General features: G+C 44.5%; 2 protein-coding genes across 3 annotated transcripts in view; one reads left to right on the forward strand and one right to left on the reverse strand.

Annotated features, from left to right (window-relative positions):
- Positions 1-10,994, reverse strand: part of LOC116976995 (protein only RNase P catalytic subunit) — a 49,212-nt gene extending 38,218 nt beyond the window's left edge. The window contains exons 1-3 of one of the 2 annotated variants that reach the window (XM_033027154.1): positions 9,650-10,994; positions 6,370-6,417; positions 1,933-2,065 (exon numbers count right to left, since the gene is read on the reverse strand). In XM_033027154.1, the coding sequence (XP_032883045.1) occupies positions 1,933-2,065; positions 6,370-6,417; positions 9,650-10,614 (1,146 nt within the window). In that variant the 5' untranslated portion in view covers positions 10,615-10,994. The remainder of the gene's footprint in view (positions 1-1,932; positions 2,066-6,369; positions 6,418-9,649) is intronic. The other variant, XM_033027153.1, reaches the window with a different exon arrangement.
- Positions 10,995-11,169: 175 nt separating this feature from the next.
- ppp2r3c (protein phosphatase 2 regulatory subunit B''gamma) overlaps positions 11,170-27,447 on the forward strand; it is a 51,032-nt gene continuing 34,754 nt past the window's right edge. Inside the window, exons 1-8 of the mRNA XM_033026443.1 lie at positions 11,170-11,358; positions 15,239-15,366; positions 19,353-19,457; positions 22,966-23,078; positions 23,523-23,620; positions 23,719-23,789; positions 23,904-24,076; positions 26,669-26,720. Coding sequence (XP_032882334.1) covers positions 11,259-11,358; positions 15,239-15,366; positions 19,353-19,457; positions 22,966-23,078; positions 23,523-23,620; positions 23,719-23,789; positions 23,904-24,076; positions 26,669-26,720 — 840 coding nt within the window. The 5' untranslated portion in view covers positions 11,170-11,258. The remainder of the gene's footprint in view (positions 11,359-15,238; positions 15,367-19,352; positions 19,458-22,965; positions 23,079-23,522; positions 23,621-23,718; positions 23,790-23,903; positions 24,077-26,668; positions 26,721-27,447) is intronic.

Here is a 27,447-nt window from a genome sequence, read left to right on the forward strand (position 1 = left end):
ACTTGCATGAGTTCAAGGAAACAGTATATTTTATATTACAATGCTATGAACATTTAATTTTTGTCTGTGGTGTCTCTTGTGACATGTAGAACCTGATACCGGAAATTGAAGGAACAGCACTGGGGAGTCTGCATCCTGGTGGCATGAACATTTAATTCTCACAATTCTGTTAACCCTTGCTGTCTCCTCCCCTTCCTACCTCAGCCCTCGGGCTCCTCCTCCTCCTTTTTCCTTTCTTCTCCCATCCTCCCCCCCCCCCCCCCCCCCCCCCCCCCCCCCCATCAGTCAGAAGAAGGGTTTTGGCCTGAAACGTTGCCTATCTCCTTCGCTCCATAGATGCTGCTGCACCTGCTGAGTTTCCCCAGCATTTTGTGTACCTTCGATTTTCCAGCATCTGCAGTTCCTTCTTAAACACTCTGAAGTCCAGTTTGTCAATCTATCCAATGGTCTCTCAAACCAGAAAATGAAATGGTTGCCACAAAAGGTCATAATTGCCAAGTATGCATTATATTCAGTGGTTAGGTGTCTCTGACAGTTAAGAGTCATTCACCATAATTAGCCAAAACAAGTCTATGGGAGGGGAGGGAATCAAAACCAGGGACCACTGGTGTGGAGTCAATGATGAGGTATCATCTGTATATTGTATTGGTGCATCCCTCGATTCCTTCCATTACGCTGTATTTCAATTCCATTTCATCTAGATAATGGTTTTACACCCACAATATGAATGGCATCTGTTGTTTCACTACATGACCAAATGATTTAACTGTTTTGTGGTGATTTTGCAGTTTGAGAATTTGGTGGTGCCTATCACATTTTCTAACCTGGCAAGAGCTTGAATCACAACAAAAAGCAAATGAAGGAACGTGAGCAAGCATTGGTAGTCGCTCTTCAATTGATACATCAATAATATGCAACAGAATATCGAAACCTATGTTCTTGCATACCATTCAGTGGGGAAATCTTGGCCTTTCCCATGTGAGATCACACCTGGAGAATTGTGTGCAGTTTTGGTCTCCAAATTTAGGGAAGAACATTATTGCTATTGAGGGAGTGCAGCGTAGGTTCACAGGGTTAATTCCCGGGATGGCGGGACTGTCATATGCTGATAGAATGGAGCGGCTGGGCTTGTATACTCTGGAATTTAGAAGGATGAGAGGTGATCTTATTGAAACATATAAGATCACAAAGGGTTTGGACATGCTAGAGGCAGGAAACATGTTCCCGATGTTGGGGGAGTCCAGAACCAGGGGTAACAGTTTAAGAATAAGGGGTAAGCCATTTAGAATGGAGATGAGGAAACACTTTTTCACACAGAGCGTTGTGAGTCTGCGGAATTCTCTCCCTCAGAGGGCGGTGGAGGCCGGTTCTCTGAATACTTTCAAGAGAGAGCTAAATAGGGCTCTTAAAGATAGTGGAGTCAGGGTATATGGGGAGAAGGCAGGAACGGGTACTGATTGGGGATGATCAGTCATGATCACATTGAATGGCGGTGCTGGCTCGAAGGGCCGAATGGCCTACTCCTGCACCTATTGTCTATTGTGAATTAAAGGAAATTCCAAATTTTCCCACATGCATGTGTAAACTCAGAAAGGCAAAAAATGCTTAGAGCATTTCCTTTGGATATTCACCACTGCACTCTAGTTCAATTCCTGATAGAATCCCCAATGAGGGATTTCAAAGTTATGGCAATTCATCATCCTGCAATTCGCCATTCTTTCAATGGAGAAAAACAATTGCAAGGGAATTAGTCTTAACAAAGTTAATTCAACATTTTTTTCGATTTGTTTGAATTTCAATGTATTTAATAATAGGTTTGAGCAATTTGACTGCATTTGACTTCCAGCAACAATCAAAACAAAGTTTCTCGACAACTAAGTGTATGCCTGGGGTAAAAGACAGTCTTTTAGCATTTTTATACAATTTGCTTACCTCAGGAGTCGTCTTCTTAAAAACATCTCTCCCTTGTATAACATCATTCATCACACAATCTCTTAATATATTGTACTCTTCATCACTTAGCTGAATGGATTCTAGCAATGTGTTGCATTTGTGGCATTCCCCACTGTAACAAAAAGTTTCAATTTCATTAGTTTTACATAGGGATGTGATTCTAAAACTTTATTGTCAAAGCCCATCATTTACAATCATTACACTAAACTGTTGTTTTCACTATATTTTATGGGAGAATTCCGTTTTTTAATTATGCAAGATATTGATACGGCATAGATATTTATAAGATGACATGCCATACCAAATCATTTGCCCAATGTTGGCAAACACCACCGAACAGGAAATAAAATCCCACAAGACTTTTATTGGTAATTTTCCATTGCATACACATTTTTAATGACCTGCAGAGTTTGATCTGGAGATTAGACTACCCTTTCAACATGCACATTAATATTCTTGCATGGGATGCATGGCCGTCCGAAGGGGGGGTTGCGTTGGGTATGGTCGCACCCACCCCCCCTTTTTCCCAGAATAAAAACAAATCCCGAGAAAAAAAATTAAAAATTGGAGCACAATCAGCAGGATAATTTGGAAAAGAAAATTTGTGACCATCCGCCCCTGCGCAGTTGGGGGAAGCTGGTGACGTGGTAGCAATGTAAAATGACGCCGTCTCTCTGCGCACGCGCGCAGTGGGCGGGATCAGATCACCGCCAATTTCACTGCATCACCTTGACGCCCCGGGCCTGGTTTGGGTGAGTGGGGCCGTGAAATATTGCGTTGCGGCGAGGGGGGATCTGTTTGTTTTATATCAGGGGTGTTAAACTACCCGCGAAGGGTCCAATCCAACAGCGGGATGATTTGGGGGGAAAAAAAGGAGTGCCCGTTTCTCCGTGCCCGGAGGGGGGGGGCTGCGGTGTCTGTCCGCCCGTCGGAGCCTCGCCGCCGATGGACCGGGGAGATCGTTCTCACACTCCCGGCGGGAAGCAGGAACGACTGACTCTGAACAGTCCTGGCAGTGGCTGTGACCCGACACCAGGCGCCGCTCCGGCCAGGGCCACCCCAGTCCCTCGCCCCTTCCCCCGCCGCAGGCCCTCGCTTTGGTTGGCGGCGGCGACAGCTGTAGTGCTGGGTGACGGAGGGTCGGAGTGAATGACGGGCCTCGCACAGCAGCAGCGACCACGGCGGCTCCACCTCCTCCCGCACCCCACCCTGGTATTTTATATGAAATAAAATAGTAGAGCAAAATGAGGCTAAGACTTTTGGTTATTGAGTAGAGCTACTACGAATGGAAAGTCTTGCTGTGGCTTGCTGTTGCGGCTTTGACAGTCCGGAGTCGCCTTCCAGAGAGAAGTGCTTCAAAGAGTTTGTGGCCAGGGTGAGAGGGGTCAGAGATGATCTTACCCACTCGCTTCCTGGCCCTTGCAGTGTACAGTTCGTCAATGGGGGGAAGGTTGCAGCCAACAACCTTCTCAGCTGATCGGACAATTCGTTGCAGCCTCCGGATGTCGTGCTTGGTGGCTGAGCCAAACCAGACCATGATGGAGTAGGTGAGGACAGACTCTACGATGGCAGTATAGAATTGGACCATCATTGCCTGTGGTAGATTGTGTTTCCTCAGGTGCCGCCGGAAATACATCCTCTGTTGGGCCTTTTTGACTGTGGAGTCGATCGTGGCCCTCCATTTCAGGTCTTTGCTTCCAAGGAACTTAAAATACTCCACATATGTGACTGTGGTGATGTTTTTGGTGAGTGGGGGGAGAGGGAGCTCTCCTAAAGTCCACTATCAATTCTACTGTCTTAAGACCATTGAGCTCCAGGTTGTTACGAAGACACTAGGATGCCAGGTGTGTCACTTCCTGTCTGTAGGCAGATTCCTCCCTATCCTGGAACAGCCCAATCAAGGTTGTGTCAGCCGCAAATTTGAGAAGCTTGACAGAGGAGTCTGTGTAGGTGCAGTCGTTGGTGTAGAGTATGCAGCCTTGCGGTGCTCCTATGCTGAGGGTCTGTTGGTCTGAGGTGCTTTCCCAGCCTCACATGCTGCTTCTTGTCTGTCAGGAAGTTGGTGATCCACTGACAGAGAGGTTCAGGTACAGTCAACTTGGAGAGTTTAGAGTGTAGTAGCTCTGGCACAATGGTGTTGAATGCAGAGCTAAAATCAACAAACAAAATCCTGGCGGTCCAGATGATGGAGGATGAAGTGTTATCCACCGATCTATTGGCCCGGTATGCAAACTGCAGAGGTTTTGTGATATTTTTCAGCTTGGCCAGCACAAGTCTTTCAAGGGTCTTCATGACTACAGAAGTCAGTGCGACAGGCCTGTAGTCATTAAGACCAGTAATCCTTGTATTTTTGGGAACATGGACAATAGTGGAGACTTTGAAGCAGGCAGGGACATTACAGGTTTGCAGGGACTGGTTGAAAATGTCAGTTGTTCGCTAGACAATAGGTGCAGGAGTAGGCCATTCGGCCCTTGGAGCCTGCACCGCCACTCAATTGGCACAGAGCCCGAGGGTAGAGGGGGAAACATTGTCCAGTCCTGGGGATTTCTGGCTTTTCTGTCTTCTGAATAGCCTCTCCATCTCCTCAATTTCTATTGTTAGTGATGGAGAAGTGGCCAGACTGATGTTAGACAGCAAGGAGGGGGTGGGTAGTGGACAAGGGCTCAGTCTTTGCAGACTGGAGTCAGGCTGTGAGTAGGTGTGAAGTGGTGGTTGTGGAGGAGTGGGTGGGGAAAGGTCCAGTCTTTGCAAACTGGTCAGCTGTCCAAGGAGCGGGGAGCTTTCCTCTTGTAGCTGGTGATTTCTTGCAAGCCCTTCCAAACTGAAGAAGGGTCACTAGCTGAGAACTTGCTCCTCAACTTCTCAGAGTACCTTTCCTTGGAAGCTCTGATTCCTCTTCTCAGCTTGTACTTCGCCTGCCTGTAGAGGTCTGCATCCCCCTGTAGGCTTCATCTTTAGACTGGCGGGGCTGTCTGAGTTCTGCTGTGAACCAGGGCTTGTCATTGTTGAACCAGATCCGGGTCCTAGTGGGAATACAACTGTCCTCACAATAGCTGACATATGATGTCACAGTATCTGTATACTCATCGAGGCTTGTGGTGGCTTCCCTGAACACATTCCATTCAGTCCAGTCAAAGCAGGACTATAGGTTTTCAATCCTGCTTGTCCACCTTTTCATTGACCACAGGCTTAGCAGATTTTAGTTTCTACCTGTAGGTCAGAATAAGGTGAACAAAACAATGATCAGAGGGACCCAGAGCCGCCCGGGAAACAGAGCGATATGCGTTCTTGATTGAAGTCTGACAGTGATCGAGTGTTCTCTCCTCTCTGGTGTGGCAGGTAACATGAAGTCTGTACTTTGGAAGGTCTCGGCTGAGGTTAGCCATGTTAAAGTCCTCCAAAACAATGACCATGGAGTACGGGAAGTCACTCTCTACCCTCATTACCTGGTCAACGAGTTGCGTTTGCGCCTCACATATGCAGACAAGATACAAGATACATTTATTTGTCACATGTGCCAGTTGGCACAGTGAAATGTAATCACCATACAGTAAAAGTAAAGAACACAACATAGAGTTGATAGAATTCAACATAAAACATCCCCACACAGCAGAATCAAAGTTTCTCATTGTGAGAGAAGGCACCAAAGTCAGTCCCCTTCCTCTAATAATGTTCCCCAATGTTCACCCGTGGTCGGGGCCTCCCCGAGCCCTCCGTAGTCGCCGCTACGGGCGGCCCGATGTTCAGGCCCGCTCGCCGGGGTGATGTAAGTCCGACGTCGGGGCTGGGTGACCTCCTCAGCGGCCTGGACATCAGAGTCGGCCACCTCCTACCGGAGTCCGCGGCTCCAAAGTCCGCAGGCCGCGCTGGAGGATGTAAACTCCAGCGAGAATAAAAGAGGTAAATTCCCTCGGAGAATAAAAGGGTTTGCAGTTTATAAAGAAGGATTCTAGATTGGGGGAACAGAGGTTAGACAATTCCGTTATGTCGCTGCACCAGACCTGGTTTATTATAGAATCATATTCCAACGCCTCTTGATTTTCCCGCTGCCTCTGCTTCACAGTCTGCTCCATGTAGTTGTAATCCATTGTAAATAAGGTAGTAGTTTACTTTTTAATTTAATTTTAAGAGAATAAATAAATTCACAGCTTTAGCAATTAAACTGATTAAATATAAATCATACATGTTAATGATCGGAACGCCTGTTGATGTTTAGTAGAGAGTATGTTTAATTTGTTCATGATATATGTAATTTTATTTCTATTTATTTTTTACTGCACACTGAATGGACACTGGTTGAGCAACGTTTTTTTGTTTCCTCTGGGTATGTGAATACTCAGGAAAATGACAATAAAGATATACTATACTATACTATACTATACTATTTAAATACTTCCCATCATAAAATGTTCATACCTGTATTCAATAGTTGTTTTGTGTCCTTCCCACACCTTACCTGGGAGGCTGAAATTGAAATATTGTGATAAATAAAATAGTAATAATAAATTAAAACAAACTTTAAAACATTTGTTAATATAAGAATCGTAAAAGTTATTTCTTCACAATATTTTACCTTACCCTCAAATTCCAGTGACTTGTACAGGGTGCATTAAGATGACAACTAACAATGTAGATGGCCAGAAAATATACGAGCTCTGTGTTATTTTGGCCCATCAAATGAAGAGACCGTGCAAGGATTTTATTATGGCAAGAAATTTTGTGATGATCACTATGAATGCATAAACAAATATCCATAATTTTAAGCATGGTCAACTTCCAATTTCAACATCTTTGCAATCGCATGACATCAATTATTAAGTGAATTTAGACCTCTCCACGTCTGATGAACATATGTACAGTAAAGTTTTATCAATGGGTGCAGTAGCATCTATGGAGCGAAGGAAATAGGCAACGTTTCGGGCCAAAACCCTTCTTCAGATTGATGTAGGGTGGGGGGGGGGGGGGAAGAAAGGAGAAAGGAAGAGGAGGAGGAGGAGCCCGAGGGCTGAGGGAGAGCTGAGAAGGGGAGGAGACCGCAAGTGCTACCGGAAATTGGAGAATTCAATGTTTATGCCGCTAGGGTGCATGAGGTGCTGCTCCTCCAATTTCCAGTGGTGCTCACTCTGGCCATGGAGGAGGCCCAGGACAGAGAGGTCGGATTCGGAATGGGAGGGGGAGTTGAAGTGCTGAGCCATCGGGAGATCAGATTGGTTAATGCGGACCGAGCAGAGGTGTTCGGCGAAACGATCGCCAAGCCTACGCTTGGTCAGACCGATGTAGATCAGCTGACATCTAGAGCAGCGGATGCAATAGATGAGGTTGGAGGAGATGCAGGTGTAACTGCTTGAGTTCATTTTGCCGAAAATAAATCGGCAAAATGAAAGGCCACGTCCCCCTCCACTGATTAAAAGTTGCCAAATTGGTAGCAACTTCCTTTAACCCACTGCTTGGGTCCTTGAATGGAGTCGAGGGGGGAGGTAAAGCTACAAGTGGAGCATCTCTTGCGGTTGCAAGGGAAAGTACCCGGGGAGGGGGTGGTGCGGGAGGGAAGGGAAGAATTGACCAGGGAGTTATGGAGGGAGCGGTCTTTGCAGAAAGCAGACGGGGGGAGATGGGAAGATGTGGCGAGTGGTGGGGTCACGTTGGAGGTGGCGAAAATGACGGAGGACTATTTGTTGTATGTGACGGCTAGTGGGGTGAAAGGTGAGGACTCGGGGGACTCTGCCCTTGTTATGAGTGGGGGGATGTGGAGAGAGAGCAGTGTTATGGGGTATGGAAGAGACCCTGGTGAGAGCCTCATCAATAGTAGGGGAGGGGAACCCCCCCGTTCCCTGAAGAATGAGGACATTTCCGATGCCCTGGTGTGAAACGCCTCACCCTGGGAGCAGATGCGGCGTGGACGGAGGAATTGGGAGTAGGGGATGGAGTCCTTACAGGAAGCAGGGTGGGAAGAAGTGTAGTCTAGATAGCTTTGGGAGTCAGTTGGTTTATAGTGGATGTCGGTCAGAAGTCTAACACCTGCGATGGAGATAGTGAGGTCAAGAAAAGGTAGGGAAGTGTCGAAAATGGTCCAGGTGTATTTGAGTGCCGGATGGAAGTTAGTGGTGAAGCGGATGAAGTCAGTCAGTTGTGTGTTGGTGCAGGAGGTAGCACCAAAGCAATCGTCGATGTAGCAGAGGTAGAGGTCGGGGATGGGGCCCTGGTACGCCTCGAACAAGGATTGTTCGACGTACCCGACAAAGATGCAGGCATAGCTGGGGCCCATGCGCGTGCCCATAGCTACGCCTTGCATTTGGAGGAAATGGGAGCAGAAGTTATTGAGGGTAAGGACCAACTCCGCTAAGCGGAGGAGAGTATCAGTGGACAGGTATAGGTTGATTCTCCGGTCGAGGAAGAACCGGAGGGCTTTGAGACCATCCTGGTGGGGGATGGAGGTGTAGAGTGACTGGACGTCCATGGTGAAGATGAGGGGATGGGGACCTATAGAATGGAATGCCCGGAGGCGATGGAGAGTGTCTGGGGTGTCTTGAACATAGGTAGGGAGGGATTTAACCAGGATAGGATGCAGTCAAGGTATGTGGAAATAAATTTTCCTTGAATGGAGTCGAGGGGGGAGGAGAGCAAGCAGTCCACCCAAGCAGTCGTTCCAGGTGCAACAGAAGTTCACCTGCATCCCCTCCAACCTCATCTATTGCATCCGCTGCTCTAGATGTTCGCTGATCCACATCGGTGAGACCAAGCGTAGGCTTGGCGATCGTTTCGCCGAACACCTCCGCTCGGTCTGCATTAACCAACCCGATCTCCCGGTGGCTCAGCACTTCAACTCCCCCTCCCATTCCGAATCCGACCTCTCTGTCCTGGGCCTCCTCCATGGCCAGAGTGAGCACCACCGGAAATTGGAGGAGCAGCACCTCATATTCCGCTTGGGCAGTCTGCACCCTGGCGGCATAAACATTGAATTCTCCAATTTCCAGTAGCCCTTGCTGTCTCCTCCCCTTCTCAGCTCCCCCTCAGCCCTCAGGCTCCTCCTCTTCCTTTCTCCTTTCTTCTCTCCCTCCCCCCCCCCCCCCACATCAATCTGAAGAAGGGTTTCGGCCCAAAACATTGCCCATTTCCTTCGCTCCATAGATGCTGCTGCACCCGCTGAGTTTCTCCAGCACTTTTGTCTACCTTCGATTTTCCAGCATCTGCAGTTCCTTCTTAAAAAAAAAAGTTTTATCAATATTGTTTTGAAGCTGTTATACAAAAGATTAGTACAAATGAAGCAATTAACTTAGAAAGTCATGCTACAACGACTCTCGGTTTTATACATTTACTGGAAAATGTGACACCATACCTGCACAACTCAAGCAACAGGTCCAATTAATAAAAGTAAAATCAACAGATGGCTTCATTACAAGATAAGAGTAATAACTAGGCTTAGATATTGTTATGTGAAATGCATGTTTAAAGCAAATTAAAAAGCAAGCAAATAACATGAAATGTTGCTAATTCATCTTAGAACGCAACTATAATATAGTAAATATTGCAGAATGGATCAATGATCCTTTTGTGCAGTAATCAAGGGCTTGCTAAATCAAAACATCGACAAGGGAGTTTTCACCTGACCCACAGCACAATGCATTAAAATGGATATTTGGATTTACCATTAAATCCTAACCAAGATGTCCAAAAGAACATAAGTAATTATTTTTACCTCTCAAACCAGGACTGGATACTGCACAATAAAGTTTCCCCAGGATATATTTGATTGTCTCTCAGGTATGAAAGGATATTCATCATCATATTTTCATACTGCTTATCACACGATGATTTAACACAATGGAAAAATGCTTGCAATGTTTCTTCATTTGGTTGTAGATTTCTGCTTTCCATCTCGTTAAGCAATCTCCAAGCAGTTTCTACTTCTTTGTGCTGAAGTGCGGAAATAATAACATCACCATAATTTCTTGGTGATGGGTTAATCATTTTTTTAATTGAATCCAAAAATATCAAAGCCTCCTTCCAACGATCCGTCTTGCTAAAACCACTGATGAAGAGGCTGTTAGCTCCTATATCCATCGTTTTAAATTTTGTTTTCATAATGGCATACACATCAAGCACCTCGTTTAGATGATGCCCTTGGACACACAGTGCTAAATACTTCAAAAGTAGTTCATATCCAATAGTACCAGTTTCCATTGTCACAAAAACTAAAAGTGATTTAGCCACGTCAATATCAGCATGATTGGACAGCAATTTTTCCATCATTCTTACTTCAAAACGAGTTTTGTTGTATGCATCAGCTTTCAGTTTCTTCCATTCATCTATACTCAAAGGGTTTATTGGAATTTGCGTTTTTGCAGTGTTCGCTACCTTTGGAATATCCATCAGTTTATTACCAAGTTTGCTTTTTGCCAATTCGGCTCTTTTTCTGGCAGCCCCTGCAGTAAATAAAGTAAAAGTGCTAGTTGCACCCCTGCGAGTTACTCTTTCTTGTCGAGTACTCGGCGAATCCCTCTTATTGTCACCGTTGTGTCTGGACACGCCTAACATTAAAAACCTCCACGAGGTGCAGGACCACAGAGCAAGGGAGCGTGGTAAAAGCTTCGATGTACCCTGGGCTTTGACCACAGGGGTGAACGCACATTGGAGAACAGTCATCAGGCGCCGGGGCAACATATCTGAAGAAGGGTCTCGACCCGAAACGTCACCTATTCCTTTTCTCCAGAGATGCTGCCTGACCTGCTGAGTTACTCCAGCATTTTGTGTCCACCTTCGGTGTAAGCCAGCATTCTGCAGTTCCTTCCTACATATATCCCCTTGAAACTCAAAATGTCGTAATAAAGATCGGCCCCAAACACTGCATTTCGCAGGTGAATGGTTGCAATTGCGCAATATCTGAGTGAAAATAAAGGGCTGGAGGAATTCGGGCAGCAAAGGACAGCACAGCACAGCACGGTACTAGACGGAGGATGCGGACCGTCAGCCGTCAGCTCCACCGCGCAACCGCCAACTGTCAGCTCCACCGCGCAACCGCCAGCTCCACCGCGCAACCGCCAACTGTCAGCTCCACCGCGCAACCGCCAACTGTCAGCTCCACCGCGCAACCGCCAACTGTCAGCTCCACCGCGCAACCGTCAGCTCCAACGCGCAACCGCCAACTGTCAGCTCCAACGCGCGTCGTGACGACAACAATCCCGCCGGCAGCGCATTGGTGGGTCGGGGGGCGGGGGGGACACGGGGACACGGGACCTTGGGTCAGAGGTGAGCGCGACCAAATGCTCGGCCAATGAGGTGACAGAGGTCCGTTCCGCGGCCACGGCATGGAGGCCAAAGATACTCCTCTAGTATCTTTGATGGAGGCGGCTGGGGACTGGAGGCAGACGCTGAAGAGTCGCCTTGTCGCCGGGGCTTCTCAGAAACGTAAGTATCCATACCGAGTGAGCATAAAGATCACTGACCCTCTGCTCACTCCGATCACTGATCCCCACCGGCTGTCACCAGGACTAGGGAAATGTATCCATTCTACTATGTGAATTACCAAGTGAAAGGTGAATTCCACCCAGGAATATTGTGTAACTGATAACATTGTCTCTAAAGAGTGTTTAATTGTCGTCTGTAGTAGCACTGTCAAATATTAAAACGCATCGGAACAAATAAATTCTTACTTCTGTTGTCATATTACACAGGGCAGTGTTACAATGAAATTCTTACTTGACGCAACATAACATGGCCTGTAAACATAGTACGCACAGATAATACGTAATTAAAATAAAACAATAATGTAAGAAAATGTAGAATGTAAGATAATGTAAAATGTAGAATGCACATCATTGTACAATGCACAATGTTACAAAAAAACGAAGTCCATAATGCAACCAAAGACAGTCCACATAAGTTCATACTGTGTAGTATAGGGAGGTTTCACGGCGGTCGGGTCACGACCCATGACTCGTACTGTTGCTACGCTACTCCAAATAGATTACACGCGATGAACTGCAGGTCTTACCATTGTTTCCAACGTAGCGGGCCCGTTAAAACCCGCCGAAAATGTCAATTTTTGCGCTGCAAATAATTATGGAAATCGGGATAAGCGTGTGAGAAATTTAGCCTACTTCAGAATTCCAAAAGTGAGGAGAAAAGACGGTAGATAGAAGCGAGAGCTGAAGGGACAACAACAGCCAGAGTGCTTAGCGAACATTGGCCGTTTGCTCACTGCATTTCATCAACTAAGGCATTATTTGTAGGTACACAAAATTGCTGGGGAAACTCAGCGGGTGCAGCAGCATCTATGGAGCGAAGGAAATAGGCGACGTTTCGGGCCGAAACCCTTCTTCAGACTGATGGGGGGTGGGGGAAAGAAAGAAGGAAAAGGGGAGGAGGAGGAGGAGCCCGAGGGCGGGCGGATGGGAGGGTGGGAGGAGACAGCTAGAGGGTTAAGGAAGGGGAGGAGACAGCAAGGGCTAGCCAAATTGGGAGAATTCTATGTTAATGCCATAAGGACGCAAGGTCCCCAGACGGAATATGAGGTGCTGTTCCTCCAATTTCCGCTGTTGCTCACTCTGGCAATGTAGGAGACCCAGGACAGAGAGGTCGGATTGGGAATGGGAGGGAGAGTTGAAGTGCTGAGCCACCGGGAGGTCAGGTAGGTTATTGCGGACTGAGCGGAGGTGTTCGGCGAAACGATCGCCCAACCTACGCTTGGTCTCACCGATGTAAATCAGCTGGCATTATTTGTGTTTTTTCTTGATTTCTTTGGCATCTAAATAGTTTCAGAAGTGATAAATCTGGCTGTAATTTTTTTAAATCGCCCATTGTTCTCAAGTGGGTTGTTACGTACAAAATGAAAACGCATCTGAAGAAAAATTTACAGCCAGATTGATTTTTAGACATTTTAGATACCAAAGGAATCAAGAAAAAACACAAATAATGCCTTACTTGATGAAATGCAGTGAGCAAACGCAATAATTCCGATATTTTCAATTACGATATCTGCACGGCCAATGTTTACCAAGCACTTTAGCTGCTGTAGTCCCTTCAGTTCTCGCTTCTCTTTACCTTCATTTTGCTTCACGTTTGGAATTCTAAAGTTGGGTACGTGTCTCTCACACGTACCCCGACTCCCACAATTTTTTCAGCGGTTCTTAACAGGTAGGAATGTACGCTTTTCTTGCATTAATAACATATACCGGAAGTGTCGGATGTCTTCCAGATGGATAGAGCGGCTCCGTGCGTCAAGCCCTCTGACCAGTGACCTTACGTGCAACCCCCCTATAGGGAGGTTTCACGGTAGTCGGGTCACGACCCATGACCCGTACTGTTGCTACGCACTTACCATTGTTTCCAGCGTAGCGGGCCCGTTAAGACCCGCCGAAATGGTCAATTTTCTGGTCGTCGCTATAATCAGGTTCCCTTCAGATTTGATGATATATTTCACGTTATTGATGATTAAAGTTTAAAAAAAGCCAAAAAAGGCTTCTGAGAGAGAGAGAGAGTCTTCCAGCAGCTTCCAGTGATGATGTCACAATGCCATCTCACCGTCCACCAAACACAATGGGCTCTCATTTACACAAGCTGCCAAGTGCGACAATGTCATCACATTGGGACGTTGCCAACGGTAATGGCAGCAACAGCTAAAAGGAGAGGTTGCCAATGGTAACGGCAGCAGAAGCTTGGAGGAAAATGTTGCGCGCCACCATCGAGAGGGAGTGGGGGAGAGAGAGAGAGTGAGTTGCGTTGAGGGAACTGGTGAGTGGTGGAAACGGGTTGCATTGGGGAAACTGATGAGTAGTGGAATATCGCGTTGTTGGTTGCCAACGGTAATGGCAGCAGCAGCTTGAAAGAGAATGCTGCGCACCACCATCTTCAGTCCAACTGGGCCGCACAAGGGGGGGAGTGCGTGACGGGGGGTGGGGGGCAGTGTATGGCGGGGGAAGGGTCGAGTTAAAAGTCGAGTCTATTCATTGATAAAGATTGATTGGCGATTTACAAAAGAAATTCCAGAACTTCCCTCCGATGCTGTCCGTAACCTCCCCCCACACGTCGACGTCATGCTCCCCACCCCTCAGATGCACCCCACTCCCCCCCCCCCTCCCATGCCACCCCCATGTTGGGACGATTGATTGCCCTCATGGGGTTATGGAGGGAGGGAGTGACTGAGGGTAGAGGAAAGGAGAGCGAGGGAGAGGTGAGGGAGGGAGTGGGGGAGGGGAGGGGAGGAGGAGAGGGGAAAGAAGAGGGAGGATGAATAGGAGGGGGAGAGAGTGCTGGGGGATGAGGGGAAATGAGCCGCGCCTGCACAGTAGAGGGCTATGGGTGAGTGGTGGAATATTGCGTTGGGGAACTGGTTGCATTGGGGGAACGCCTGCGTAGTTGGGGGGAGGCCCGTCAGTCCTGCACGTGTGCAGGGGGATTGGTATCCGTTCTGCGGTGGGTCCAGGGGGCGGGCAGACACCACGCCGGGGACAAGGGGCCTGGGTGCTGCTGCTCGAGGCCCGCAGGGAGGGAGAGGAGCAGGACCTGCAGCCTCGGCCTCTCCCTCCCCCTCCCCCTGCTTCAGATCGCTTGACCCTTCCCCAGCTCCAGGCCGCTCGGCCCGTCCCCACACAAAGTACAACTTCATCGCCGACGTGGTGGAGAAAACGGGGCCGGTAGTGGTTTACATCGAGATCCTGGGGAGGTGAGGAGGGAGTATGGGGGGGATTGAGGGAGAGGAGGGGGTAGGGAGGGAGGGGAAAGTGGGGAGGTGAGGAGGGAGAGTGGGGGGATGGGATAGAGGGAGAGAAGGGGGGTAGGGAGGGGAGAGGGGTTATGTTGGGATGGAGAGAGTGACTGAGGGTAGGGGGAAGGAGAGGTGAGGACAGTGAGGAGGAGAGAGAAAAGAAGAGAGGGTGAAGAGGAGGGGAGGGAGTGCTGGGGGATGAGGGGGAATGGAGGAGGATAGGGGTAGGAAGAGGGATGGTGAGGTAATGGGGAGGGGAGGGAGGGAGGGGAGGAAGCAGAGGAGGGTTGGTGGAGGATAGGGAGAGAGGATAATGGAGGAGGGGAATAGGGGACTGAAGAGGGAGAATGAGATGTGTTCACATTGATCTTATTTATTACGTTATTGCCACTATAAACTTTAAAAACGTCTGCTGCGCCTGTGCAGTTTGGGGGCTATGGGTGAGTGGTGGAATAATACGTAGGTGGAACGGGGCCCAACGGGTCCAACTTGGTCTAGTTAATAAATGAAAACCAAACTTTGGTGCAGATGGTCATCTGTGATAAAGAAGTTTTAATGGTTTTATTTGTTTCAATAAAATAGCTAAAAAGACTGACCAAGAACTAAAGGATAATGAGATGGATCTATTTACTAAATATTATGTTGAATGGAGTGGAGACAAGAAAAAGAACAATTTATCTTACAGAAACATCCCAAGATTTTATTATAGGGTATGTACATTCTGTTTGCAATTTGCAAATAATCACACTGTTTTCATTTTGTAAAAGCTGCAGAATTTCATTAAGTATTTCAAGTACAGTGCCCTCCATAATGTTTAGGACAAAGACCCATCATTTATATATTTGCCTCTGTACTCCACAATTTGAGATTTGTAATAGACAAAATCACATGCGGTTAAAGTGCACATTGTCTGATTTTATTCAAGGGTATTTTTATACATTTTAGTTTCACCATGAAGAAATTACAGCAGTGTTTATACATAATCCCCCCCCCCCCCCCCCCCCCCCCCCATTTCAGGGCACCATAATGTTTGGGACACAAGGCTTCACAGGTGTTTGTAATTGCTCAGGTGTGTTTAAATGCCACCTTAATGTAGGTATAAGAGCTCTCAGCACCGTCTTTCCTCCAGTCTTTCCATCACCGTTGGAAATGATCATTGCTGATTATCAACATGTGGACCAAAGTTGTGCCAATGAAAGTCAAAGAAGCTGTTAGACTGAGAAACAAGAATAAAACTGTTAGGGACATCAGCCAAACCTTAGGCTTACCAAAATCAATTGTTTGGAACATCATTAAGAAGAAAGAGAGCACTGATGAGCTTACTAATCGTAAAGGGACTAGCAGGCCAAGGAAGACCTCCACAGCTGATGCCAGAAGAATTCTCTCTATAATAAAGAAAAATCCCGAAACACCTGTACAACAGATCAGAAACACTCTTCAGGAGTCAGGTGTAGATTTTTCAAGAACACTGTCCGCAGAAGACTTCATGAACAGAAATACAGAGGATCCACTGCAAGATGCAAACCACTGGTTTGCCGCAAAAATAGGATGACCAGATTACAGTTTGCCAAGTACTTAAAAGAGAAACCACAGTTCTGGAAAATGGTCTTGTGGACAGATGAGACGAAGATTAACCTATGTCAGAGTGATGGCAAGAGAGAAGGAACTGCCCAAGATCCAAAGCATGCCACCTCACTTGTGAAACATAGTGGTGGGGGTGTTATGGCCTGGGCAGGTATGACTGCTGAAGGTTCTGGCTTGGCTCACTTATCTTCATTGATGATACAACTGCTGATGGTAGTAGCATAATGAATTCTGAAGTATATAGACACATCCTATCTGCTCAAGTTCAAACAAATGCCTCAAAATTCATTGGCCGGCGGTTCATTCTACAGCAAGACAATGATCGCAAACATACTGCTAAAGCAACAAAGGAGTTTTTCAAAACTTAAAAATGGTCAATTCTTGAGTGGCCAAGTCAGTCACCAGATCTGAACCCAATTTAGCATGCCTTTTATATGCTGAAGAGAAAACTGTAATTTCTTCATGGTGAAACCAAAATGTATAAAAAATGGGCTTTATTAATAGACAATAAACAATAGACAATAAGTGCAGGATTAGCCATTCGGCCCTTCGAGCCAGCACCGCCATTCAATATGATCATGGCTGATCATCCACAATCAGTACCCTGTTCCTGCCTTCTCGCCATATCCCCTGACTCTGCTATCTTTAAGAGCTATATCTAACTCTCTTTTGAAAGCATCCAGAGAATTGGCCTCCGCTGCCTTCTGAGACAGAGAATTCCACAGATTCACAACTGGGTAAAAAAGGTTTTTCTCATCTACGTTCTAAATGGCCCACCCCTAATTCTTAAACTGTAGCCCCTGGTTCTGGATTCCCCCAACATTGGGAACATTTTTCCTGCGTGTCCTCTACCGTGCCCAATTCCTTAATAATCTTATATGTCTCATCCTTCGAAATTCCAGAGTATACAAGTCAGCTGCTCCATTCTATCAACGTATGACAGTCCCACCATCCTGGGAATTAACCTTGTGAACCTAAGCTGCACTCCCTCAATAGGAAGAATGTCCTTCCTCAAATTTGGAGACTAAAACTGCACACAATACTCCAGGTGTGGTCTCACTAGGGCCCTGTACAACTGCAGAAGGACCCCTTTGCCCCTATACTCAACTCCTCTTGTTATGAAGGTCAACATGCCATTAGCTTTCTTCACTGCCTGCTGTACCTGCATGCTTACTTTCAGTGACTGATGTACTAGGACCTCCAGATCTCTGAAGAAGGGTTTCGGCCCATAACTTTGCCTATTTCCTTCGCTCCATAGATGCTGCTGCACCCGCTGAGTTTCTCCAGCATTTTTGTGTACCCCCAGATCTCGTTGGACTTTCCCTTTTCCCAAACTGACACCATTCAGATAATAATCTGCCTTCCTGTTTTTGCCATCAAAGTGGATAACCTCGCATTAATCCACATTAAACCACATCTGCCATGCATCTGCCCACTCACCCAACCTGTCCGAGTCACCCTGCATCCTTCACACTTCACACTGCCACCCAGTTTTGTGTCATCTGCAAATTTTCTAATGTTACTTTTAATCCCTTCACCTAAATCATTAATGTATATTGTAAATAGCTGCGGTCCCAGCACTGAGCCTTGCGGTACCCCACTGGTCACTGCCTGGCATTCTGAAAGGGACCCGTTAATCCCCACTCTTTGTTTCCTGTCTGCCAACCAATTTTCTGTCCATGTCAGTACCCTACCCCCAATACCATGTGCTCTAATTATGCCGACTAATCTCCTATGTGGGACCTTATCAAATGCTTTCTGAAAGTCCATGTACACTACATCCACTGGCTCTCCCTTGTCCATTTTCCTAGTTACTTCCTCAAAAAATTCCAGAAGATTAGTGAAGCATGATTTCCCCTTCGTAAATCCATGCGGACTCGGAGCGATCCTGTTACTGCTATCCAATTTATAATTGACTGCAGCATCTTCCCCACCACCAATATCAGGCTAACTGGTCTATAATTCCTTGTTTTCTCCCTCCCGCCTTTCTTAAAAAGTAGGATAACATTAGCTACCCTCCAATCCGCAGGAACTGACCCTGAATCTATAGAACATTGGAAAATTATCACCAATGCATCCACAATTTTTAGAGCCATTTCCTTAAGTACCCTGGGTTGCAGACCATCAGGCCCTGGGGATTTATTAACCTTCATCAGTCTATCCAACACCATTTCCTGCCTAATGTGAATTTCCCTCAGTTCCTCCGTCACCCTAGATCCTCTGGCCACTAGTACATCTGGGAGATTGTTTGCGTATTCCTTAGTGAAGACAGATCCAAAATACCTGTTCAATTCTTCTTCCATTTCCTTGCTCACCATAATAAATTCCCCTGTTTCTGTCTTCAAGGGACCCACATTTGTCTTAACTTTTTTTCCTCTTCACATACTTAAAGAAGCTTTTACTATCCTCCTTTATATTCTTGGCTCGCTTACCTTCGTACCTCATCTTTTCTCCCCGTATTGCCTTTTTAGTTATCTTCAATTGCTCTTTAAAAGTTTTCCAATCCTCTGGCTTCCCGCTCATCTTTGCTATGTTATACTTCTTCTCTTGTATTTTTACACTGTCCTTTAAGGCCCTGTCCCACTTAGCGATTTTTTTCGGCATATCAGGTCACCGAAAAAATTGCGACGTGACGCGGCGTAATGACGTATTGACACACGGTGTTTCCTCAAGTCGCAACATTTTTTTTGTCGCCGCTGGATTTTGAAATGTTCAAAATCTTTCGGCGACCCTGAAACGTCAGTGAATGATGGTGAAATAAGTGGGACAGGCCCTTTAAAATCTGAAAATGTGTGATTTAACCACATGTGATTTTTTTTCTATTACAAATCTCAAATTGTGGAGTACAGAGACCAATAAATAAATGATGGGTCTTTGTCCCAAACATTATGGAGGGCACTGTATCTGATCTGTCTTGAAAAATAGTAAAATGTATTTTCTTTCACTTAAATTTAAGTTCGAAAGTTTTACTGTTTTTAGAATAACTTCTATTTTAATGTTTTAAATAGTTCCTTTGGCTTCAAAACTTAGTTTATTTTCTTCATTTCCTAATGGTGACTATTTTGTTGAGGGCAAACTAACATTTCCAAACTTTCTTCCAATGCCACATAAGCTTCCAGCTGAAGATGAAATCTTGTTGCAGAAATTAAGAGAAGAATCTAGGGCAGTATTTCTTCAAAGAAAAAGCAGAGAACTGTTAGATAATGAAGAGCTGCAGGTATGAAAACCTTTTATTTTTAAAATGATTGAAATAAGATTGCATTATAATTATATTGGAGAAAAAACAATAACATGATTAATATTTGGCATTTGCTTCATTGGCATACTTAGTTATTAAATATTTCAGAAGCAAAGAAGGAAGAACCTTTGAGAGTACAGTAGCTTTGTTTTAAATTGGCCAAATAATGTTAACTGATATTGTTTCTTCCCAGCAAAAGAAAAATGCCGAATGAATCTTAACTAACTTTATTTTAATGTTATGACAGTTGCCAAAGCCAGATTCAACTTGTCTTCGGTATGGGTTTATTTTTATTATTAATTAATGTTGTGAAACATGGGTGTCAGCAGCAAGACCTATATTTATTGTCCAACTGTAAAGCCCCTGAGAAGAATTTGTGAGGTGCTTTCTTGAACGCGGGCTGCCCTTCTGGCGAACAGAAATGTTGATGGGTACAGTATTCCTGGATTTATCTCATGCCATTGAAAGGTTAGCAGTGTATTTGCAAGTCGGGATGTGAATTGGTCATGGTCACGCAGGTAGTGTGTTTACTTGCATTTGCTTGCTTGTCCTCGATTAGTGGTTTAGATCATGGGTTTGTACGACCCCGTCGCAGTCTAGGCATACGACTGCGATACATTTTGTAGATGCTAAAGAAAATTTATATTTAACGTGGTGGTTTGGGGGTATCAGTCAAATGGGCTGCTTTGTCTTGTACAATCTAATGGTATGAACATAGAATTCTCCAATTCTAGGTAACTAGCCTACAAACAAACCCTCCACCACTCTCTTCCCTGTGGCCCTCCTAGACTTGCCATCCATTTTTCCCATTCCACCTATATTCCCTCCTTTCCTTCACAATTCACACCTCTTCTTGCATCTTTATCTCATACCTTCTGTCTTTTCATCTCAGACTTTTGTCCAACAATCTGCCTATCAACTCCCCCTTTCACCTTTATCCACCCATCACTCGCCAGGTTTTATCCTGCCCTTCATCTCTTCCCGTTTTCTCCCTCCCTACCATAAACAGCCTGAAAAAGGATCCCAATCTGAAACATCACCTACCCATGTTTTCCGGAGATGCTGCATGACCTACTGAGTATTGCGTTACTCCTGCACTTTTTGTCTTTTTTTGTCTTGGATAATGTTGAGTTGCTAGATTGTTGGAGTTGCACACATCCAGGCAAATCATTGTGTTATGTGGGCGATTAAAAGGCTTTGGAGCAGCAGGAAGTGACTTGCTGGATACTCTGTAACCTTTTTAACCATGAAAATTAGTGGCTGGTTCTCGTCAAAAATATTTAATTGGGGGACTTGACAATGGTAATGTCAATGTGGATGCATTGCACTCTTTCTTGACAGACGTTGTCTGCTGCTGTTGTGATGCAAACATTGCTACTTATTATCTTGTGTCTAAATGTTGTCTGAGTGTTGTACAGGTATGGACTACTTCATTTTCTGAAGTGTCAACGAATGGAATTGAATATAATTAATGCTCAGCAAAAATCCCCTGACTTTTTGATCAAGCATCTAAAAATGATTAGACCTAGGATATTGCTCTGAGGAACTCCTGCTAGGATGTAGCAAAGGTAATTTAAGTTTAATTTCACACTTTATTTCGAGAACTTGCATTTCAGTAGTTAAATGGATAGAGATATGTGGGTTTATAACCCTCGCACTAATCATTCTCACAATAGGTTGATATTCTTTTGATTGGAAACCATGAATATTTTTGTTGCTTTAATCTGTTGTTCAGTCAGGATGAAATATAAATTTGTAGTCTCCACATCAGTAATATATACCATCAGAACCCTTTTTTTGACACCAGATAAAATACAATTTAGATATTGCAAAGATCTATGTAAAATAACATTTTGTTTATCTAATATACATTACTTACAGGAGAATGTAGAATTGCAGACTGATATGTTCAAAATGAAAATGAAGTTAATCTAATTGCAGCAGGCCAGGTTACGAGTTTTGAAATAATCATGGACGTCATCATGAGTACAGTGGTACTGGACTCAAACTTGACTCACAGTCATAATAGACTCATAGACACTAGAGAATGCATTTTATCAAAGGTTTGTTTATTAGTCACATACACCTAGGTGTAGTGAAATTCTTGTTGCCAGTGCAGCACAGAAAAAAGAATACAAACATAACAATAATAAAGAACTTTAACATAAAAAAACTTCCCCCCACAATGATTCCGATTATGAGGGAAGGCACAAAGTCCAGTCCCATCCCATGTCCACCCATAGTCGGGCCTATTGAGGCCACTACGGAGGCTCGATGTTCCAGGCCGTTCTCGCCGGGTGATTGTACTCCGGCGTCAGGAGAATCTTCTCAGCAGCGTGGGATCCCTGGAACGGCCGCTTCCCTTACCGGAGACCGCGGCTTCCGAAGCCAACAAGGCCGCGCCGGATGGAGCTCCACTACTGGCGATCTCGTCGCGAGATCCCAGACTCCCGGTGTAAAGTTCAGCGCCGCCGCCCGCAGCTGGCCGCTCCACAGTCCCGCAGCTCCGCGATGTTTTACTCGGCGGTCTTCAGCTCACCGGAGCTCCAGCGCGGTGACCCGGGCAAGGCATCGCCCGCTCTGCTCCGCGATAGCGCTCCAGCGCTGTGCCGCTGCCGAAGCCAAGGTTCTGGGCGGTCCCCTCAGGAAACGCCGCTCCAGGCCCGCTGGTAGGCCGCGAGGACGGGTCGACGGTGCAGCCCGGAGAAAAGCTGCCTCTCCGACCAGGTAGGGACCCTGAAAGGTAGTTTCCCCCCCCCACCCCCCCACATAAAATAGGCTAGAACTCCTAAAAACAAAACACTCAACTAACTAAAAATAAGAAAAAAGATGAAAAACAGACAGCTGCAGGCTGGGCAGCCATACCACACAGGACGGCGCCCCCCTGTTTTATGTTTGTATGTTTGAGATAATTGTAGCAGCCTATTATTTGGGACCTTGTCAAAAGATTTTCTAAAGTCCATGTTGACAATGTCTACAATCCTGCGCTCGTCAATCCGCATAGTCATCTCTTCAAAAAATTCAGTCAAATTTGTGAGGCATGATTTCTGACATACAAAGTCATGCACTGTCTCTAATCAGTCCTTATCCAAATGCAGATAGATTCTGTTTCTCAGAATCCCCTTTATTATCACTGATGTGAGTCACCACCCTATAGTTCCTTGGCTTCTCCTTGCACCCCTTCTCAAATGAGGACACAACTAGCCACCCCCCAGTCTTCCAGTACCCGGCCCATGGCTAACAATGTTGCAAATGTCTGCTAGGACCCCAGCACTTTCCTCCTAGGTTTCCCACAATGCCCAAGGACACACTTGTTCAGGCCCTTGGGATTTATCCACGTCTATGTGCTTTAAGACCACCAGCATCTCCTCTTTGACAACATGATCTCAACTCACCAATACCAAACCTGTATTCCAGGTTCCTTACTGACTACTTTGCGTTTCAAATAATCAAGTATAATTTTGTTTAATTTAATTTTGTTTTGTAGAATCTATGGTTCCTCCTAGACAAACATCAAACCCCTCCGTTGATAGGAGAGGAAGCAATGATTAATTATGAAAATTTTCTGGAAGTCAAAGAAAAGGCAGGGCAGAAATGCAAGTAAGTGCTTCTTGTACAAATCCTTAGAGTTAAACAAACAAGAAGCCCCAGCTATTTTAATAGTACCACTTTCCTACATGCAGACTGTCCAGTGTTAATGATAAATGGTTACAATTAAAACGACTTTATTTAGCAATATATAACAGTTTCAGTCTTGATCTGGATTAAATTAAGATAATTGCTAAATCTACTCACTCGCAAAACATGAATATAGCAAGACCATTTGCCATAGTAATATTCACATGCTAAATGCAAATCCTCATGTATATCACAAATATAGTATAAAATAAAATTAACAATCTGCAGTACATATTGGAAACAGAAATCACACATTTCACATACTTCATCTAAGCAGTTACTTCAAATGTTGATCCACTGGCATTTTTTAATTTATTAGTGTTTATAATTATCATTTTCACATTGCATTTTAATGATTTTCCACAGACAGTTCTTTGCAGCTAAAATATTTGCAAAACTTCTGCACAATGACCCATATGGAAGGATTTCTATAATGCAGTTCTTCAACTATGTCATGCGAAAAGGTAGCGAGTGGTATTGTATTTCAAACTCTTAGATTACAAGCATCATTTTTTAACTGAATATTAATTTATTTATAACTTACTAAATCTTTGCATTATAGTTTGGCTACATCAGACAAGAATAGGTCTCAGTTTGTATGATGTGGCAGGTCAAGGATATCTCCGTGAATCTGTAAGTATCCTCCGACCTTGTGTCCAGATTTAGCAGTTAATTTAATATGATTCTCATTTTTGTGATGTGTTGGATTGTATGAAATATTGACGCCATGCTACATTATACCAACAGGATCTGGAGAATTATATTTTGGAGCTGATTCCCACTTTACCGCAGCTTGATGGTTTAGAGAAGTCCTTCTATTCATTTTATGTTTGCACAGCTGTCAGAAAATTTTTCTTCTTCCTTGACCCACTCAGAACAGGCAAGTTAATATTTACACCACCATTGCATTTAAATATTCTGTGACTTTAACGTATCCATTATAGATTACTCTAGCAGACACACCCATTCACAGTTGTTAGCACGTCTGCTCTATGATCAGCTATTACTTATTTTCTTCTGCTGCAGAGATGTGTGTTAAACCAGTACACAAGCTAGTGAAATGAAAAGCCGACTTAGTAGCCAATGGATTCACAACATTCTCAGACTGGGATTCACGTATAAAAGCTGTAACATAAAAACTAGGAGCAGAGGTAGGCCAGCTGGCCCTTCGAGTCTGCTTCACCATATATCAAGATCGAGCCTGATCTTCAACCTCGGCTCCAATTAACTGCATTGTTGAAAGATCCTTTGATTCCCTATAATATCCAGAAAAATGTGCATCTGTTTTGAAAACAAAACAGATGATTTTTTTTTGTATTGTACAAATACAGAAAAAATATTACAAAAGCCTGTGCAGCCAATTAATTCACTTCAAATCCCATCAAGAAATCACTGACGGAACTCAATACCAGCTCTGCATCTGTCTCCTGCTAACCCACTCGCTGTTATATTGTCAGAAAATGTGGTTACAATACAATATGTCCGTTTATCCAAGCTCTTCACATAGATTATAAATAGTTGAACCCCCCCTTCCCCCCCCCCCCCCCGATCCTGTGACACTCCACTGATTTAACAGTCAAGACAAACAGTTAATTGGTCACTGTAGATTAAACAGTTTCTGTAAATTATCCTTTAACTCGGGTTAATCATAAAAATAGATGATGAGTATTTGTATGAGAGATTGAGGTAGAGAGAAATGCGTGGAATTGCTTCGCTGGGAACTGTTTCTCTTCTGTTCATAAAGTGTCCAATTCAGAATTTCCCTCTTTTCTCTATTAATCATACTCACCTTTGCCGAAGGACCAACAATTAGCTGTGCTTTTCCTTACGTAACTGTGTAAGCTCCTATATTATGTTATTTGATAGTTTACTCCCACACTCTGTATATTTTTTTTAATTCATCCTTGGCTGGCCTTTAAAAATTTCTTAAATCTCTGTCCTGTCACTGATCTTTGCTGCTCTGTCATATTTTCAATTTGCTTCCACCCATAATTTCTTTAGTTAACCACAGGTAGTTAATGCTGCTTCTTGAGTTTTCTTTGTCAGGTGAAGAGCAACAGCTACATGGGAACACTAGAGCAAAACACAAAGTGCTGGAGGAACTTAGTGCGTCAGGCAGCATCGCTGGCGGGAATGCACAGACGACTTATTCAGTCTGAATAAGGGCCCTGATCTACAATGTTGCCTGCCCAGTCCCTCCATAGATGCTGCCTGACATGCTGGAGGAACTCAGCAGTTTGTGTTTTGCTCAAAATTCTAGCATTTGCTGTCTCTTGCATCTGCATGGAGACACTATGCAGGTTGCAGTGTCTGACTGGCACAATCAAGTGCCACACCATCCTGATTTGCAAGTGTATCACCATTCCTTCATCATCACCGAGCTCAAACTCCAGATATCAATACTCCAAAACACTGTGGGAGGACTTTTACCAGAAATAATAGTTCTGGTTAATTGGGCATAGGAATAGGCAATTAATGCTGCACTTGTGTAGGTTCCCAACAGTGAAACATTCTTCATGCATTCACTCCAAGCCCTGTAAACATTTTGTAAGTTTCGAATGAGTATGCCCTTCATTCTTCCAAATTTGAGAGAGTACTAGCCCAGTCTACCTAATCTTTGTACTGCACATCCATCATCCCATAGTCTGTCAATTCCTTTGTGGCACTCCCTTTATGGCAAGTCTACCCTTTAGTGAAGGAAACCAAAACTGTACATTGTACCTCTTGTATTGTTTCAATGCCCTATATTATTACAGTATAACAGCATTACTCCTACAACCAAATCTATTCATATCGAAGGCCAACAAATCAAATGCTACCTTAATTACCAGTTCCACCTGCATGTTCGCTTTCAGTACTTGCATAAAATTACACTTTTGAATATCCACATTTCTCCATCTGCTGTCATTTTAAAAAGTAACAAAAACAGAAAACGCTGGAAATGCTCAAAATCAAACCCCGTGCATCAGCACTCTTTTTCCAATTACTTCTTTACCACATACATTTGACTCACTCTCCTGTCATTATTTGGTTTACTGCTGCTGTCTTTCTTGAATAAGACCACCTTTACACTTCTCTAACCATCTGGCACTTCACCTTTAATCAGTAAAGGTTATGAAACCTCTGTCAGATCTCTAACGATCTCTTCCCTTGCCTCCTATAACTGTCTGGCATACATCTCAACAAGCCCCTACTTTGCTCTATCTTAATCTCTCTCTCCTCAACGCTCTTGATGAAGGACCTCTCCGATTTTTCAGTTAGTTTAGTTTTAGAGATGCATGATAGGTTAATGCATTTCCGCCGATATTATAACCTCGACATTCCCTCAAATTAGTTCCAGCCCTGCCTCATCTCTTGTAGACTACCCAAGTATTGGCTCAAATAGCTCTCATGGGCGCACTTTAAAATTCCCATCCCATCTATGCCTTTCACACTAAGGCTATCCCAGATAATACTGGTGAAGGTTAAATTGCTGACTGTAATGACACTATTACTCTTACATCTATTCGTAGTTTGTGTATGTACTTGTTCCTTTACTTTCTGGTGACTGTTAGGAGGCCTGCAGTATGCCCCAACAATGCGATGGTCACATTTTTGATCCTCAATTCCACCATCATAACCGCATTTGAAGAGCCTTAGAGATTCTCACTTATTACTGCAATAATGAACATCTTAACCAATACGACAATGCCACCTTCTCTTTTACGTACCTTTTGTCACACCTGCAGATTCTACATCCTGAAGTGTTGAATTGCCCTTCCTTCGCTATGTCTTTGTGACAACAACAAAATCATATTTCCAAATGCTGATCAATGCACTCTGAGTCAGACCCATTATATAGAAATTGCTCTATGCCTTATCTCTCCAATGAGCCTTATCTCTCCAATGAGCCTTATCTCGCCCATGTCAGCTTCGCCTGTTTTAATCCCCCCCCCCCCCCCTCCCCCGCCATACCCTCCCAACTGTACATCTGCGATGCATGCCCTTCTGCAAAAAATAATTTAAACTTTACCTGGTAGCATAAACTAATCTCCCCGCAATGAAATTGGATCCATTCAAGGGTGTCAAATTCCACTTTCATTCAATCATGGTACCTGTACTGTGATAAAACTGGATTAATCGCAGTTGTTTAAGATTGTCAATTTTTGTTGAATCATTTGAAATGGTTTTACAGCCATTATAAACTACGTTTAGTCTACCCAGATGTGTTGGAAATATGATTCATTCATCTGAACATTTGATCAATAGAACTGATCTGAATTTAAATTGCAGAGGTTAGGTGCATGTTGAT

This window comes from Amblyraja radiata, chromosome 9 (assembly GCF_010909765.2).
Source record: "Amblyraja radiata isolate CabotCenter1 chromosome 9, sAmbRad1.1.pri, whole genome shotgun sequence".
NCBI classification, from domain to species: Eukaryota; Metazoa; Chordata; class Chondrichthyes; order Rajiformes; family Rajidae; genus Amblyraja; species Amblyraja radiata.